The 18,317-nt window shown below is 37.9% G+C and overlaps 1 protein-coding gene across 2 annotated transcripts in view; it reads right to left on the reverse strand.

Annotated features, from left to right (window-relative positions):
* The window catches only part of ZNF385B (zinc finger protein 385B), a 146,981-nt gene that overhangs the window by 66,134 nt on the left and 62,530 nt on the right, over positions 1-18,317 (reverse strand). Inside the window, exon 2 of one of the 2 annotated variants that reach the window (XM_026090998.1) lies at positions 513-520. The exons of the other annotated variant lie outside the window; for it this stretch is intronic. Coding sequence (XP_025946783.1) covers positions 513-520 — 8 coding nt within the window. The remainder of the gene's footprint in view (positions 1-512; positions 521-18,317) is intronic. 2 annotated transcript variants of the gene reach the window in all.

Genomic DNA, 18,317 nt, shown 5'->3' on the forward strand with positions numbered 1-18,317 from the left:
CTTGCTGAATATTTTCCTACACTTACTTATATGCAGCTTTATGGGATGATTAGATTAATGAAATTATGTTTATTAAAAAACCCACCTAATTACAGAAATGCATCCCATAAAAAACAAACAAACAAAACCCCCAAAACAATAAGTTTCTTGAGTAAGATCTGTGCCTCTGTTGCATCATGCCCTGGACCCATCCACTCGCCTAGGACTCCCTCCGCAGAAATGACAGGCAAGATTAGTCACTTGCAAATCATTACATTTGTAGTTTACGTATTTATGTGGCATTCATCACCATAGCACCTGAGATCTTTCCCAATATTTAGCGACAGAAATACTATTCTTCCTTCGCAGTGTGATCAGCTGACAGGATTTGGAGGGGTTTTTTTAATCTTATTTTTATAGTTATGGCTATACATGGGTATAGAGAATGTCCTGCGTTTCTGCGTATGCCTAAGAGAAACTGCTTAAAAAAAAAAAGTTAAGCCCAAGTAATGTAATTTTGAGTTTCTGAAAACAGCAGGTGCTGATATCAAAATGCTTAGGTAAAAAGCTATTTTAGAAGTATTTAATTAAGAATCTTCATGGATGTGAATTTTAAGTCATTCTCCTGTTTTAAATAAAAAGTAAATGTAACCTCTTTTAGTAGACTTTTTTTTTTTTTTTTTTTGGCAGGACTCACTCAGCAGAACAAACATTGCTTCCTTATAATATGCTATGATAGATGAGACTTACTGTATCCACAGGGATTCTAGCTTGTTGAATGTAAAGAAGTAAAGATGAGAGAGATAAGACCACTCTTTCAGAGTTTCCCAGAAGGCAAATTAACATGAACTTAAGAGATATTCACCATTCAGGCAATGGAACTTATTTTTAAAAATAACTCGAAGCAGAACACCAGCACATGAGAGACACGGCACAGCCCTCAGCTGACAACAGGAAAAATACTAAGAACTTCTATAGTCCCTGGGCACCACACAAGCTAATTCATTAATGAATGTGAATGGCAGTTCCTTTGAGAATTAATATGATTACCACTAGAACTAGTTATGCACACAGCTTTTAAAATTTGTAGAGTGCATTGAATTCATATCTCTTAAATGTTATTCAGATATCAATGCAGCAGTCAGTCCTTCCATTGGCTTGTTAACAGATTTAACACCACAAACCATACATGTTCATTCATGTTTGGCTATTAAAAACCAGTACAATCTCAAAGATTTTTTTCAAAAGCCCCAAGGAAAGAGCAAGAACTAGAGTAGCGCTTACAGCTAGTGGACAGTATTAAGCAAGAACTGCCCTGCATAACTAGCAAAACACGAGTTATAGGAAAGCATTAGTCCAGGTCTAACCTTGCACAGCAATATATCTATTGAAAAAGACACACCAAATATTTTGCATCCCATTCCGAGCTTGTTTTTTCAATAGGTAAGCATTGCAACAAACCCACGGGCATTTGATGCAGCTTGGCAGCAATGCACAAACTGTCTATATATTGTACGGTTTCTAAGCTCTTGTACTCAAACATGATGTGTTTAAAAAACATGGCAGATTATGAGACTAGTTCTGTCCCTACAAATTAAAATGTGATTTCCAGTATGCTTGAGTGGGAAGTCAGTATTTTCATTATTATCCATCTAGAAATAACGTGTGGTGAAGATATGTTAACAGAATTCTATATAGAATTCTATATCCTCTCTTTGTATACAATCAGATGCCTTGAAATGAAGTATTTCTATATCCCAAATATATGTAGGATTCCACCTAACTAGGTCAGTATAATAAACAAATTGAAATCTATATTGCTGAAATGTATGGCAGTTTTGACATTTGATCAGTCCCCAAAATCAAGCATTACCTACTTACCTAATATTGATAATTATATACAGCTCATTTATAATCAGAAAGAAAAAATGCATAGCCGTATATATCTATCATGCATTTCACATATGGATTATAAAATTAAGACATAAAAAGCATAGTCTAAATATTTCACAGAAAATACAAATGTAACCAAAATATCTAGCCAGCAGCTGGGGATGTAAATTTGCATGACCATTCTCTTCATGTCTTTTGAAATCCTGATGAGGTTCTGTTCCTGGTAATTTGTGTGCCCATGAAATGATTCACCTTCTCTCCCTTGTTCACAATATAAAGTTCACAACGTTAAAGGGGCAGCACATGACAGCAAAGGAAGCCAGGCTACTAACAAAAGTATTCGTTGCATAGATTTTAAACAGGAACATATCAAGTGCAATGTCTGAATTTAAAAAGAAAGACAAAAGCATAACTAGAGTATTAGCAACCTTTTAGCTTCATATTAGCATGCTGCCAAATAAACAGGCATATTGGTTGACCCTGATCAAATGTTCACTGTTGTCTGTACGAGCACTCACTCAGACAAGTACAAGACTTTTGTACTTCTACTTACAAGCGAGTCATTACGAGACCAGACCTGCCTCATTACAATATTGAGGAGCTGACTTGGTACCACGTTAGCTTCTGTGAACTGTAAAGATTCCTCTGCCTATCTGATTGCTTTCCATCTCCAAAGTCTTATGACTGAAAAACGTTCATTTCAGAAAACAACAATGTAGAATATAGATCATAAATACTATGCATACAGTTACTATGAAGACAGTCCTGGAAGAGCTGATATTTAAGACCTCTGCTATAATAATATTTATGTTCAAAAGATATATGTTATCTCTACATTTAGTACATCAAAAATCACGGAAAGCAAATAATGTTTAGCCTTAAAAGGAGAGGCGTTAACAACAGAAAGCTATAATTTCACTATTTTAGAGATAAATAAATCAAAACATTAATCAAGAAAATCTCAGTCTCCTTGCAGTTGTACTGCATTTCTAATAGCTTAAAATAAAGACAAGAATCACTACAGGTTTTGCACAGAAGACACCAGACCAGATGGAGGGAGAGGAAAAGTCCAATAATTGGAAGTGGAACAGATTATCTTGCATTTTCTCTGAAATAATTGTGTTACAATTATCTGATCATAGCATTTTGAATAGCCCTGTCCATCCCACACATTTGCAATAATCTCACTCATTTGGTTTGCAGAATGCATGACCCACACCACTGTCCTCTCTCCCCTTTAGGTGCTACTCTGCCTTGTGCTTCTGCAGCTGAGCAAGGAAACACTCATGCCATATACAGCTTCATTTTGACAGCAATTTTGCTACCCTGTTCCACATTTTTTTTGCATTATTTATATCAAAGCATGTTTATTATCATTGGCTCCTTGTCAAGCCTAAGCAATTAAATAAAGGAACATCCTCCACTATATTTAGAAGAAACATCCTGGCTTCAGTACAACTGCAATCCGCTATTATCTGTAGGTAGTATGGAAATATTTGTCATTTGTTTCTTGAAAGAGCTAGTTCTTTAGACTTCTAAAACAAACAAGACTATTTGTTTAACTGGAAAGCAGAGTGGCATGTTATAACTTAGTACCATCTAGTCTACTAAGCTGGATTTTATTCTAGATAAACAGTGGCAACTGATAAACACAATACTCCTTGTCCTACAGGAGTCCTGCTTGCATTGAAGTCAACTGGACTTTGCAGTCTGTCCCCATTTCCTTTCAGAAATCTCCTGGCTTGTTCAAGTCTCTCTCCCCAGCATCCACAGGCTTACGAGCAGCTCTGTCCTCCTCCTCTGTTCTTACCTGGTTCTAGGAAATGCTGCTTTGGAGTTGTTTCCTCTTTGAGATTGTTCAAGTATGACAAAGAACAGCTGCGTCTTTTTCAGCTCTCCAGATATCCATTCTTTTGCCATCTGTACTAATGGAGAATTGCCTTGAAATCCTGCAAATACTTTTTCTGGATTTGCTCAAATCAGGACCCTTCGACCCCTTGCCTTTTCTACTCTCCAGTACAAAGGTGCAGAGAAAGAGGGTATTTGCTTGTTTTTCTGCTGCCATTTTTAACAAAAAAACCCATAGTATCACCACAATCATACTGATGCCACAACTTTATCCAGAGCACAGGGCAACTTGCATTCCAGCTTCCTATTTTTTTTTTTTTTTCCTAATTTCATATCCTGCTGGGCATCATGTCTGTGAGTGCCACAGGAGGAAACTCAGCAGTCCAGTCCCTCTCCGCTCAGGATCCTGGAAGAGTAACCAAGCTGTGCCAACAGTGTATTACCATACCGGTCCAAATGCAACTGCTTTTTCCCCTTTAGGAACCTGTAAGAAGTGTTATATGGTGATAAACAGCTTTCTAAAGACAAGTACTTTTATTTAGAAAATGGAAAAAGTATCAGGGAAGAGCCTAAAAATCCCTTTTGATTAACACGATGTTTCATTACAAACTGAAGCTTCCCTATTAAAGAACAGGAGCAAGAAAGGACCAATTTATATTATTTTAAAAGTTCCACAGGTTTCAGGATGAGGCCTGGTCTCAGTTTGCTTTTTAGGGAGTCCATCTCCCCTGCGCCTTTCACGCAACCTCATGTTTCTCAAAATGCAACCCTTTTATCCTGAATTCAGCTACCACAGTGCTCATCATCTAATGCTTAGAAAGCCTCAGTACAGACTTTCTTTTAGCTAGCACCGAGGTGCTATCTACGAAAAACTAACACGTCTATCGCAGGAAATGCTACTGGGTGACTGTTCTCTCATTACTCGGTCAAAGCTACTGTGCCTTAACTCTGATATTTGGAGGATTTATGTCTGCAGCTGGTTTCTGTCTCCTTATTCCACTTCAGTACTCCAACAGTCCAGCTCGGCAACGCTATACATAGAGGTAATCATACATACCCATACACTTGCTCACAGATGTCACTATTAACCAAATTAGACAGAATTTACAACTCACTTGAAAATCATCATAGTTCAGAAAATTTTATGCCTCATCTGCTTTTCCCATGTATCACACAATCACCTCTAAGAAATTTAGTTACTTAAGTTACTTACTTTTTTTTTCCTAAAGACAAAAGACTGCAGCAACAGGTAATTTAGGTTTTTGAAAGGGTTCTACTGAAACTATTTGCAATGGAAACAAGGGTGTCTACTGAATGAAATTTAGCTTTCCTTTTAATAAAATTTTTCAGTTTTTCAGAAAATTCAAAAGAAGTGTTTGAACATTCAATTTTTCCTCCCATTCTATGCAAAAGGTCACAATTTCAGTGGCCATCTTTCTGCTGTTTTCTACAGTTAGGTGCCTGCTTTTAAAAGAACCACAGTCTTTCTGTTTTGAAATAAGAAACAATGAGATAGGAAAGAACAGTGGAATTAAATACCTTCATAGTACTGACCATGTAGCCTCTATTCTGTGTTGAATGTAACTGTTCTACCAAGGCAGGCAGCAAACACGTGTCCAAGACAGGTCAAACTTGTAAAGCTAGTGGCAGATTTATTATACTTGGACTCAATTTAAACCGCATGTGATATAATCCTTTTTCCAAGGCTAGTTTTACTAAAGAAAATCCTAGAGGACTTAGGAGTTTAGAGAAGAAAAGAATAATTTTATAATTTCCTAGTTAATACTTACTACAGAAAGGAAAAGCTCCTCCTTCCCTAACTCATCTAATTCTTCCTAGTGCCCTATCTGTTGCTCCTACTTAAGTGACAAGAAAGTATGATTTCCTAGAGGAGTTCTATTTTCTCATAATCATATGCCCTACAACATCTCCCACTTCTCAGAGCCCATACTTGTAAAAGTTACAGTGAGAGACAAGTCAAAGCTCTGTTTCTTGAGCTTTATAAGTTACTAGCCCTCTGTTGCACTGCACCTGGAAACATAAAAAGTGCAAAGACCTTGCCCTGCTCAAGAAAGCGGGAGTCTGATTCAGCACTTCTCTCACCTAAAAACACAAAAAAGGGTACTTTAACCTGGCTGTGAAAAAAAACACAAGAGTTGTATTTCTGACCAATGTTCTTTGGGCCATTCATAAAAGAAAAAAGGCCACTCATAAATATGCCTTGGCATATTCAGAAGCCAAATCCAGAGAGGTTTTGGTAAGAGCAAACAGCCATGAACAATTTAGCAAAACAAAAGCACACGACACAGACAATGTAGTCCCATAAAACTTCCCCAGTGTTACGCAGTGTCGCGATGCTTACCTCAGTTCCTAAGATTACAGTCCACCTCCACTTCAGCATTTGAGCATATACACAGCATCAGACTCAGATAAATAATCCCTTCGTTCCAGTATGGTGCTTTTGTGATGTTAGGTGCTATGAGACAGTGGGCGAGCAACAAGTCTGAACAAATTGAGGGTGCTGTAATTGTTTGCTTAGCTTTAATTACCCTTGAGGATAGTGTTTGCAACCTGACTCCGGAGGGAGGGTAGCCTACTATTGACATCATCAGATCAAATATAATCTAAAAGACTGATGATCTATATTTCAGTGGCATTTCCTCAGTTATTATTCTTAAAATTAAGCTTAGGGGTTACTGCTTTAGCTGGCTAGCTGACTGCTATAGAGCTGCATTTTAAAATAACTTCTGATAAAAGAAATAATGTCTGCTCAGATTTTTGAAGAAGTTGGTCTATAACTCTGCTGGGAGTGCAGGGTTATAGACACTGCAGGGTCATGCAATTCAGAAAATCCAAGTAGTCCAAAATCCAAAACCTGTCTCTGTTGAATTACAGGTGCACTGCTGTACTTCATTTATTCTCAAAGTCAAAATTGATGAATAAATAAGAATTTGAAAGTTTATAAAACTAAAATACATGGTATCTACCCTCTCTTACACAGGGAGGAATAAAGGCAATAGATTTAAAAACTAACAGCACAAACAACACTGTTTATCTTATTGAACACCAATTAATTTGACTAGAAACATTATTCTGACTTAGGAACCTGCAATGTACCAGCCCTGCCAGGACTGGTCCCTAAAGAGCTTTGATGCTGTTATGTTTTCATAAAGATAGACTGCACAACATTAATTTAGGCGACTGTACCCTCAGCTAAATTCAGAGAGGGAGAAAAAAGCAGTATATAACAGAATGTTTCTGAAAAATTAAACTGAGATTGGACCAGAGAAGAAAATTTTTAAGAGAACACTCAAACTGACATTTAACAGGACTTCAGGTAGTATAAAGCTTTCAAAAAAAGTCATCTTTAAAATCCTGATGAATAAATAATTTAAGATATTGCATACCATTAAATATAATTTTAAAAAGCTATATTGAAAATTAACTGAAAGAAATAAAAGGCAAGAGGCAATATAAAAAAAGTTTTTTTGTTTTTTTTTTTGTTTGTTTTTAAATGAAAAGTGAAGTGTATCTGCTTTACAAGGCCCTGGGTGGAGCAGAGCGGGCAGTGCCACCTTCGCTGCATTCCCGCTGCCCCGCCGTGTCTGGCCCTTGCCCCAGGCACCCCCACGCAAGCACCCGCTGCATCAAGCCGGTCGGAAACAAATCGGCCAATAACCAACAGAAGAGAAACTTGCTTTCAGGCAGCTCAGTGCACTGCTCCAGCTGAACTCATGACTCTGCAATTGAGAGTACCGAGATGGTGGCAGATGAAAAGAAAACTTGCAACAAATGCCAAAGGAAAAAGCCTGCAACTGGATCAGATTAAAGCTAGTGTCAAATCGTACCTTCAGCCGTTTATTAAATTGTACTGTCATAGCTTAGACTTCTTTTGTTATTTCAAATGAAATGTTCACTCAAGCAAAGCGCTTTATCCTTGAACATTAATAGCAGTAAGATGTTGAAAACAAGTAGCATTCAGCCACAGTGACACAGGTCCCAATCCCGCAGCAAGCATCGGGGCTGCATCCGTCTGCCTACGCAGACTCCACCACAAAAGTTAGGCCTAAGCAATTTACAAACTCTCTGCCTGGGGAAGCAGTGACTTTTGTCGAAGCATAAGGAAATTATTGATACACTAGATAAAAATAGCATGCCTTCCTTCATGAAAAGGTCTTGATCGAACAGTTTTTTCCTGAAGGGGCCTTCTGCAGGAAGAGATGCTCAGAGTTACCGAGCTGGATTTAGTCCACTATCTCTTACCAGAGTGCGAACCCCCAGACAGCTGCTTGTCAGTGCTGGCCGGCTGCATACTACTACTGAAAACAAAAACCATGAGGAAGAGCAGATCATTGTCATTTCAGCTCTGAAAATAATACACCTTACACTGAGACAGATGAAGTAATTCACTAGTTTTGACAAACTCTACTCCGTTACCAGTGAAACAATTAACAGGGAAATGCACATTTCAAGTGCGTTCACAGCAGTTCTGAATTTGTCAAGGGTCTATTAGAGCCTCCTAGACTGGCAACGGAGCAGATGGAAGCTTTACTGAAAAAGCTGAAGATTAATATCTGATTTAAATGGACAACCAAAGGGGGATATTACTTATTCTTATTTGTCACACTTAGCCTTCTGACATCAGCAGTTTTCCAAATATCTCAAGGATTTTGTTGACTGAGAAATAGAGCAGGAGCAAGCAAGCTTTTAAGCAACAAGCAGCATGGGGGGGGGGGAAGAGGGAGAGAGTAAACTGCTGATACCCAGAGGACTAAGCACTAAGTTTGCTCAGACATCAAACTTTCAGAGTACAAACAAAATTACAGTATGCCTCCAGGAATGGTGTGAGCAAACCTGCCTTTTTACATTATGTATACACAGATGTGTCTGTGTAAACACACACACATACTCAGGCACACACAGTGCACTCATGCAGTTAAACAAGGAATGTCAGCTCAACTCACCAGTTTCAGGAGACCCTGCTTGCAGAACAAAAATGAAAAAATTTCCAGTTGATCAGCTGGTGCTTATTGTCCCCACCAAAGGAAATCTCTGTATTGTAGCTCTACCGCCTCAGATCTCTCAGAGCAGGAATTGTGTTAATTTTGCTTATTAGGTACACTGACTGACAACATCTCAGCATAGCTTTCCCTGAGCAGTAACATTCTCCTTGAACTGGCCTTCAGTGTAGCAGTTTWTATTCTGTAACAGTTTATAATATAGTTTATATTTGTACTTAAAGTCCATTACATTCAGGGTTTTAACTGAAACTCTTCTAAAAGTGAAGTGGAACATCCATTTAAAGAGCATCCCACAAAATATAGGCAGAAGTCAAATATTGTCTATGCAACTATTATAAGAATTAGGACAAGAAGAACCTGGAAGCCATGCAACAACCATAGATTGGCTAACAGATCAGCAAAACACGTTGTCTCGGGCTAGAAATCTGAGACGTTACCACCTGAGCTAAGAGAGAGACTTCCCAATAATTCATATGCTCCAGGGTCAGAGCCGGAACTCAGGCTCACCAGGAAGCTACATTAAGGCTCTTATCCATAATCCTCCCTGCCCCCCCATAGCGTCACATCACACTGAAAGCCTTCCACAAATAACAATCATGCACTGAGCATAAAGCATGGAAGTAATGCTGGATAGTTTCTCCAAGGAGCCTGGAATTATTTGTGGTATCACAGAGCTACAGGGAGCCTCAAGAACTCATCTAGCTCCTTCCCTCCTCGCAAACAGCATCAGCCACCTCTCTGCCTTTCCTAATGGACACCTGTCCAACCCAGCCAAAAAGACTGCCGGTAATGAGACTCCTCGCTGCTCTGCTCAAATCCTTCCCTGTTTTCACCACTTGAGAGTTTTTCCTGATTTCTAAGATAAAACTTACCTTCTCCCTCTACCGCCAACAAGATCAGATCATTCCGTCAGTCACATTTCCCTCTCGTGTATTTATCATCATTTCGTCCCTAAATTATCTTTCCATAAGCTAAATTCACTCAGTCTTTTCCTCAAAGGTCCTGTCTGTGTGAGCACTGATGATTCTCATTCTCATCGAGACTCACCTGAACTGGTCCTCACCTTCCTTGCAGTGTAGCAGAGGATTTCCCTGTCTCTCTCACACTGTGTTTCTGTTTCTATCTCTCAGGACAGTATTGGCCTCAGCTAATAACACAGCATTGTTAACTCATGCTCAGCTAGTAATCTGTTTTTGCGTTCGCATAATGGTGACTCCTGCTTATGTGCTGTGTCCTGAATTTCCTCCTGTTGAGCAGCACCCTGTATTTTCTATTATGATTGCTGAATTTTAAACCCATCTTACAACATGCTTGCAGGCCTCTTGGGCTGGTGTTCTATATAAAGCTACTAAGCAGATTTATTCAGGTTGCTAGTGAAAGCATTAATGGTAGCAGAACATCAGACCGTCTTCTGTTTAAATTGTGAACTTTTGGTAACTACACTCTAGTTGGTTTCTCAACCAAATTTGCATCCTATCTTATTTTTGTTCTTCCTTGCCTGGCGTGTGTCAGGTGGACATACTAAAGTAAAGGTATGTGATTCCTCTTTCCACAAGGTCTGTTGTTTTGTAGAGAAGGCAATTAGAACAGGTGAATGTGACTTCTCCCTCAGTAATACACATTGGTTATTATTCAGTTCCTGTTTTCCTTTGTGTACTTTGGCATAATTAATTTCTGTTTCTTCAAATGGAAAATAATCTATTAGTTCTTAAACTGTTTCTTCTTTCTTCCCTTTTAAAATACCATCACCCTATCTGCTCTTTGTTAGTGCTTCTGGGCTTCATCTTCTCATCACAAATGGTAGCAGCGCTGAGATTTCCGTCAGTTCAGGTGTTCCAGCATGGTGTTTGTCAGAACCAGCATTCTGAAGACTGTAGTTTATCAAAATACTCTAACTTGTTCTTCTTAAATTGGAATCTCGTCCTTTTGCAATCAGTATTAATAATGACAGTAACTTTAGCACAATTGATCTTTCTAATGAAAGATAATGCTAAAATGGTAGCACGCAACCCAAACTTACTGGCTTCCTCCAATATTCACAGAATAACAATCCATCTTTTTCCTTGGTATTCTCTAAGTATACCACAATTGCCACATAATTTACAAGAAAGAAAAATCACATATAGATGGCTATTCTGTTATTATTTCCATTGAGAACCTTACTCCCCCCGATTTCTAATGTATAGCCTTTGCACCTTCTTAAAAAAATTTAGTATTTTACTCAGACGTTTAAAGAAACAAGCTGTACTTAAGATTCAGTCTGCTAAATACTAGTTTAAAGAAGCATCTAAGCAGTATGTAGGCTTCAGTCTACCTTCTAGAACAGACATATTTCCCTTGCCCATTCACTTCGAGTCCTTAGTTATATTCTAAGAGAAATGATCGTGCCTATCATTCTGAAGAGTAAGATCCAAGCAACACACACACATTTTTTCTCTGTCCTGAAATTTACTTTGCGTATTTTAAGAATGCATTTATATTCCCATGCACTGGGCCTTAAATTCATGCTTAAACGTTTTCCTTAATTCTCTCAGGAGTACCACACACATTTAACCTCACTTAATACTTAGCTGTTGGCAAGACTGAAGTAAAAGAGGCTTTTCTGATTGAAAAGGAATACATATTTTACAGAAAATTTACTGTTTGAAACATGGCTCGAAATCTCTTTAAGCTTTTCAAAACTTGACATTGAGACATAAAACTTTACAGGGGAATTGTCGATTCAAAGAAAGGATGTTTGGTTTTCATGAGGTGGGGAAGACTGGAAAAAGGCACAGAGGATGGAAAATACTGTATTGTAAAGACATAGCTTCCCCCCAGCCCACCCCAAATGTTTCTAGTAGCTGTAATGCCACTCACTGTAACAGGGTAAGTAAAAACCCTGAAACCCAGATTGGCAGAATGCTGGAGAGAGAATTATCCTTGTAAGATTTAAGTCATGGCTGACAGCATTTTAAAAGGCTATACTTTGAGACACCAAGAAATCTTAAAATAACTAACTTTACCAGACCTCTGCCTTTCACTTTTAATTGCATATACTTGCTGTTGAGAAAGAAGCTGGGAGAAGTGAGGCAGCGCTCTGAGGCTTTTATAAACTTAATGCCTGGAGGTACAACGTGTGATGCACTAACTCCTGCAAATGGCCCAAACCTCGACCTGTTACCCTGGCATTGATTTGAGATTGTTCTGTTTAAATCCACAGCGCTGCTGTGACGAGCAGCAGGGCGAGCGCAGAGCTCGGCCCATTAACTTCAGCAGGAGCTCCATGCAGGAAAACCAGCTACCGAGTCAGACGTTAGAGTTTGCATTTCTCAGTGCAAAGGAATAATAAGAGGAGATGCCATGATTTTCGTTAGCACAGTTTTTTGTCTTCACTTTGATGCATTAACAGAAACTGCTACATGCTTTATTTTTTTTTTTTAATTGACTAATACTCCTTAAACTGCTGCCCAGAGAAACCAGTAAAGTAAAAACAGAAAAAAAAAATATGAACAACGAAAGGAGAAGGGCAAACAATGATGACACTACACTGCTGGCAGCATTTGCAGCAGAAGGACCACAGCAAGTAAGTGATACAGAATGATTTGTCACCCAAGGAGAAGATCATAGTCTGCCCATTCATCCCATCTCTTACCACATACTCTGGGCTACACACTGCAGCTCTCCTTCCATTTCTGTGCAAATGTCCTGGATCACAACATCTGCTGGCACTAAGCTACTGCACTAACATGCCAAATTGGGCAAGCCAAGTTTGCAAAGACAGGGATGAAAGACTGACTCCTTACTTAAGGTCAAGGTTTATATGTTCTTGTGGATACATCAATTATGGTTTCATAGTTAAGCCTACATTCCAAAATGGGCTTAAAATAAGCCATATATTTCTGTAACAGAAACAGCCTTTCAGAGCGAACCCATATTCCAGAAAGCACTCCCCACTGTATGACCAAGGGAATCTAATCCAGGTGCCTAACGCAGAAGCTAGGGCTCCTTATGAAGCAGTGGCTAAGACGCAGGCTCTGAACTTACATTTTCACAAGCACTCTCTGGAAGTTCAATCACCTGTAGAGGGAGTCCACACTTTTAACATGGTCACCTACAACAGACCCTCCATCTCCACAGGTGACATATACACCTTTTGAATTTCTGTATAGTTTTCCAGAATTTTCAAAAAAGTTTTCTGGAAGTATTTGAAATTAGAGTTTGGGCGAAACTTGTCCATAACTATAGCACATGCCTGCCAGCACAGGAGATCAGACAACTTAATGTATCATCAGCTTCTACTATCTACCTAATCAAAGCATATAAAAGCATGACAGCTTTAGCAGCTTCACAATGAGAGAATTCCTTAGGCGTTTAAAAAATGTATTCAGAATGGAGAAGAAAGCAGGAAAGGAGAGAAGCGTAAGTCCATTTACCAGCAGTAGAATGTTTACATTAAAGAGAATTAAGGTCCATTTCACAAGTTTTGCAAAGACACTTTTTATCTTACAGCTTTCTGCCAACACAGAAATTCATACTTCTACAACACCTATTTCCCTCAGACATGAATTTCAAACATCTTCTGTTAAACACTTCTGAAAGTTACAAAAAAATTGAGACAGTCGTGTAGAGTGAAATTTAATACTGAAATGCTTTTTCTATTACAGAAAAACAGAAATGAATATAGCATATTTTAAATCCTTCATGGAATGCAAATTTGAATACAGATCCACGACCGATACATCCATTAAAAAAAAAGAAAAAAGAAATATCTATCTTTAGACAATACTGGAGCTAGAAAAGGAAGCACCTACAAACAAGCATTGTTTTTTTTCCTCCCCAGATTTAACTTATGCAACAGCACTTGCTTGCAACAATGAATTCAAGAATAGCCAACATTCTACATGAATAATAAAGAAAATATGTCTCCAATGCATTCTAGATTTACTTCCAACACCAACTGAGAAGTATTCATCCTATGGTGTGAAATCTCACCTGCGGAACAGTGTTTAATTCTTGGCATCCATGATCAAGGAAAGGAGAAATGGATTTAAGATGGAAAAAAGAAGAAATGGTAAGAGCAGCTAGATTCCAGTGTGGTCAGAAGATGAAAACCTCAGCTACTTTTGAGATTGTGCACCAACAAGAACACGGGAATGGACAGGATGTCCCTTGTCCAGTATTTCTCTTTGTGCATATACATATTTAAATAAAACAGTAAATGAAATCTGTAAATCAATTAACTGTCTAAGACCACCTGATCTTCATATGTTGAGATAGGCTTTGATAAATCAATCCATCGGGCAGCACTGCAGAATTAAAATAAGACTTGGACAAAAACTACAGACAAGAGAGAAGAAATATCTGGTCATTCTGGCTAAAAAGGTTTGGGGTGTTTTTTTGTTTTTTTGTGTTTTTGTTTTTTTTAAGATAATCTTGATCAAGCAGTGCGAAATATGAAAAAAGGTATAGATAGTAAAAGTGTTTGATATGTTTTCAAATAATATTTGAGTTGCAAGTGCAAGGGATAGACCTGCCAGAGCAGCAATTAAGGAAAAGGAGATAAAAAGTCCAGTTCCTTCTCCTGCATAAACCAATCATGCATAAAGCCTAATAACCTGGCTACAGCATGAAGGACAAGACTTTGACCTCTTTAAAGTATCAATATAGAGTTGACATGAAGTAAGGAATTACCAATCCCTTTCAATGCTGACCCTTAGTTTATTCTGTTGATCAGTAGGTACCTTTCTACTTGAAAAGCATTTACAAATCAAAGACAGACTGAGGCGAGGCAAAACAATAGAAGCAGCAAGCCCTGAGAAGTCTAGCAAAGATAAAAAGTTAAATACATACAGGCTTGTAACATTACAGGACAGATATAAAGGCAAATGGTGACAGGATATTTGAAGGTCTAAAAGAATTCTAAAAAGGTTTAGAGGCTGGAGAGAACTGAAATAAAAGGATATAACTCAGAACAGCAATAATGAACATCAGGGAAAGTTTCTCGACAGCAAGATTATTCTGAGTGATATTTAATGTTCATGGTGGCACCCTTTTTGAGATGAACCAGTCTGTGAAAATAACCTCCCAAGAGAATTCAGGAATCACAACAGCAGAGACATTTGTATCAAGAGTGAATAAAAGTGTTAAACATACAAGAGAAGCAATTCCACACTGGCAAGGAGAGGATTAGATGACCAGCAATGTGTACTATGATTATAGTCATTAAAGACAAATTACAATAAGGTATTTATAGCCAATGTAATTTACTTTTCTTTTATGAAGTATAAATATGACCTTGCTTGATTTCAAGGAGGCTATGTCTTTCAGAAGGAGTTTTATCACAGGTTTTGGTCATGAGTTGAATAAAATAAAATTTAATAGAAGCATAAACATATACTGCAAGCTAATGTCCATGCTGTCCCAATATACTGGATTTTGTCAGGTTAGTTCTCCAGCACAAAAGAGGGTCCTTCCTGGAGAAACACAGTTATCAAAATCTTAACATCCTAACATGAAAATATGTAACAATATCTCTATATGTAGAAATAAAGTTTTAGTTTAATTCACATAAAGCATAAGACTGTTTAAAATTTGCATTTTATTTTACTGTGGTACTTGCATTTTTTACATTCTAAATCTAAAGAACAGTATAAATACTTTAAAAGAATCACTCTAAGAAGAATTATGTGCCAACTCTACAGACAATTGAAGTAGAAGAACTTCTCATGAACAGTTTTGTCACATTTGGATGTTGACAAGTCAAAATTTTCATGGTGCTCACCACAGTAGCATTTGCAAATTGTGGAAAATGAAAGTAGCTAAGACTTCCCCTCACCCCAAAAGTGGAATTTCCCACTCATTGTAAATATTATTTTTGTGAAAGCAATTTGTACAGAGTCCTGCTACCACTGTACATGAAATGGAAAGTTCCACATCTTTAATGAAACTGGGAACTTTTGTTCATGGAACATTTGTATTTTCATATTAAGGACAAACATGCATCATAGTCAACAGCAGTGTTTCTTATCTGTGCAGCAAATATTAAATTTATGATTTTATTTTCAAATATAACTTGTACCTGATTTTAAATGTTAATTTTCCATAATGCATTTCCAGCAAAGTTCATGGTAAAACAGCACCAGCACAAGTGCTAGTTGCCATGCACCTTGCACCTATCTACCACAACAATTTTAACTGGTTGCATGCAAAGCACTGAGTTGAATCAGTGAAAACCACAGACAGCTTTCATTTGGCGATATTATGATTTATGCAAATTACAACATAGTAAAATATCCATCAAAGAATTTATACTCACTACTTCTAGGGTGACTAGCAACTTTCAGATATTATTACTAGATGCATCAAAGCATTTTGATTAAAAGCTGATCACTGAAGGATGGAAATTAGGACTAGATAGAATCTCAAGAAGTCATCCAATCCATCTATAGAAAATAAAATGTGCTGATAATTGGCAAGAATTTTTTCTTAGATTTATGGCGTCAGTAAAGCTCTACACTATTTGAAAATCCCTTTACTATAAAAATCACTCAGAACACAAGGAAAGAAAGTAAAGGCAAGTGAAAAGCTGGCAGGAGAAAAAAAGATGAGTACTACTGGCTCCATGGAATTTAGTGCATTTTCTGTGCATGTATTTTGCTGAAAAAATCAGATCTTTGAAATATATCTTAGTGAACTGTAAAGAGGCATTCATTATAAACTACAAAAATCCCTAATATGCCTCACATTTAAAAGAAGGGTCAGCAAGATTATGCAATATTTGAAGAGTAAATAATAAGTAATGACAAGCATCAAGATCTTGCTAATAATCTGGAACTTTAATTACTTGGAAGAAAAAGAGAGAAATAATCAAATAGATTGCAGATCTTAATTATACAGATTAATAGATGGAGTTATAACTATTTACATCTGTTAAATTTCATCCTTCAATACCGGCTAGATATGGAGTGATCTCTTGTGTCTACTATCAGGGCAAGTTATATAGACATAAGGTATATGTCTATATGAAAAGAATCCCACTGTTCAAAACTTTGCTGACACTGTGAAAAAATAAGTTACAAAAGGATAAATGTGCATTTGGCTTGCAAAAAATTTGTCACTGGTGAAGAATCACAGCAAAAAGAGAATCCTATGTAACTTTCAGTTTTCAGAAGAGTTGGTAGGGCTGCATTTAGGAGCAAAAAATAGCTTTGCTTATAGATTGAGCAACTCTGCTCAGTGAGAATTAGGAATCAGTGAGATTTAACATACAGAAAACGTCAGAAGAGAAAAGCTTCCTGGCAGACTGAAACAAAGAGGACTGAAATGGGATATAAACTTTTCACTCTAAAGCAACATGCAGAATCCAGCCTGAAGCAATAACGACTTATAGTAGGCATTGCTCAGCTTGGAGGTCAGCTTGGAATGAGCTGGTGGTTTTAGTTTATGTCCTGGCACACACATGACAGACTAATAGTCACATCTGGCAGTATTACATGTGTATCTGTCTGTCTCAAGAGAAAAAACAGGTAAGAAAGGATAAAAAGAATGAACTCTCCCTGCCCATAGCAATCTCTTCAGTTCAGCTGCGACAAAATGACAATCTAGAGAAGCCTCTACTACTTATAACCACTCTGTCAATGAAAGGAGTCTCTCAGTCTCAAGTGATGCCATTATCCTACCTCTTACAAGAGAAAAATTCATTTTATTAAGTAGCCTGGGAACTCCAGTCCAACACTTCAACTCATAGCAATCAATCTCATCAAAAACAGGAGAGGGTTTTTGCCTATATTTATTTCACTCTCACTTAGACTTCCTCCATTTTGTCTCTTTTCCTTTACTACTTTATAGATAGTTGAATTTTTCTGCAAAATGAAGGGGTAGGTGGAAGTTCTTCACCCTGATGTCCGACCTCCAAAGGTTAAAACTAAAAATGACAGCAATCCTCTGGCTTCAGAGCTTCCTTGCAATGCCCTTCCGCTGTCAGTTAGGCAGCAGTTCACATCTCAGATTTCCAAACAATTTTCTTAGTTGCTTGCCCTCACATCCCCCTGGAGAGCTGACAGCAGACGTGGTGAGAGCACGCAAGATTGATTATTCTTCCCCACCTGCCTGACCAGCAGGATCCCTCCTCAGCATCCTTTGCTGACTGTTGCCAAAGAGGGAACCCCTGCCTCCACTCCAGCCCCACACCTTGCTGTCCCAAGAGCCTGCCGCTGGGGACTATTCTACTTATCATCACTTGGATTGCAGGTTAACAAAATAAGTTCAAACACTGATCTGAATGAGGTCCCTTGTACAGAGCCTGCCTTAGTGTTGACTACAAAGAGAACTTCAAGAAGTGGTCCATATTTTGAAGGGTACTTGTTTGTATAAGCATTAGAAATACATAAATTCAACACCGAAGACAAAAAATGTTTTTTTTTCATTCAAACAAATCCCAAACTTATCATGAGAAAGTTAGGAAGCTGTGAACATCAAGTAAAAAATAGCTTGTAACAGTTCTCTCCCTTTAAGCCTGCAGTTCCTGTGATAGATGCAGCAGTGGCTATATTGCTAACCTGGTCTCAAACCATATGGTAGAAGAAGCTGCATGCA

This window comes from Apteryx rowi, unplaced genomic scaffold, assembly GCF_003343035.1.
Source record: "Apteryx rowi isolate R43461 unplaced genomic scaffold, aptRow1 scaffold_89, whole genome shotgun sequence".
In the NCBI taxonomy this organism is placed as follows: Eukaryota; Metazoa; Chordata; class Aves; order Apterygiformes; family Apterygidae; genus Apteryx; species Apteryx rowi.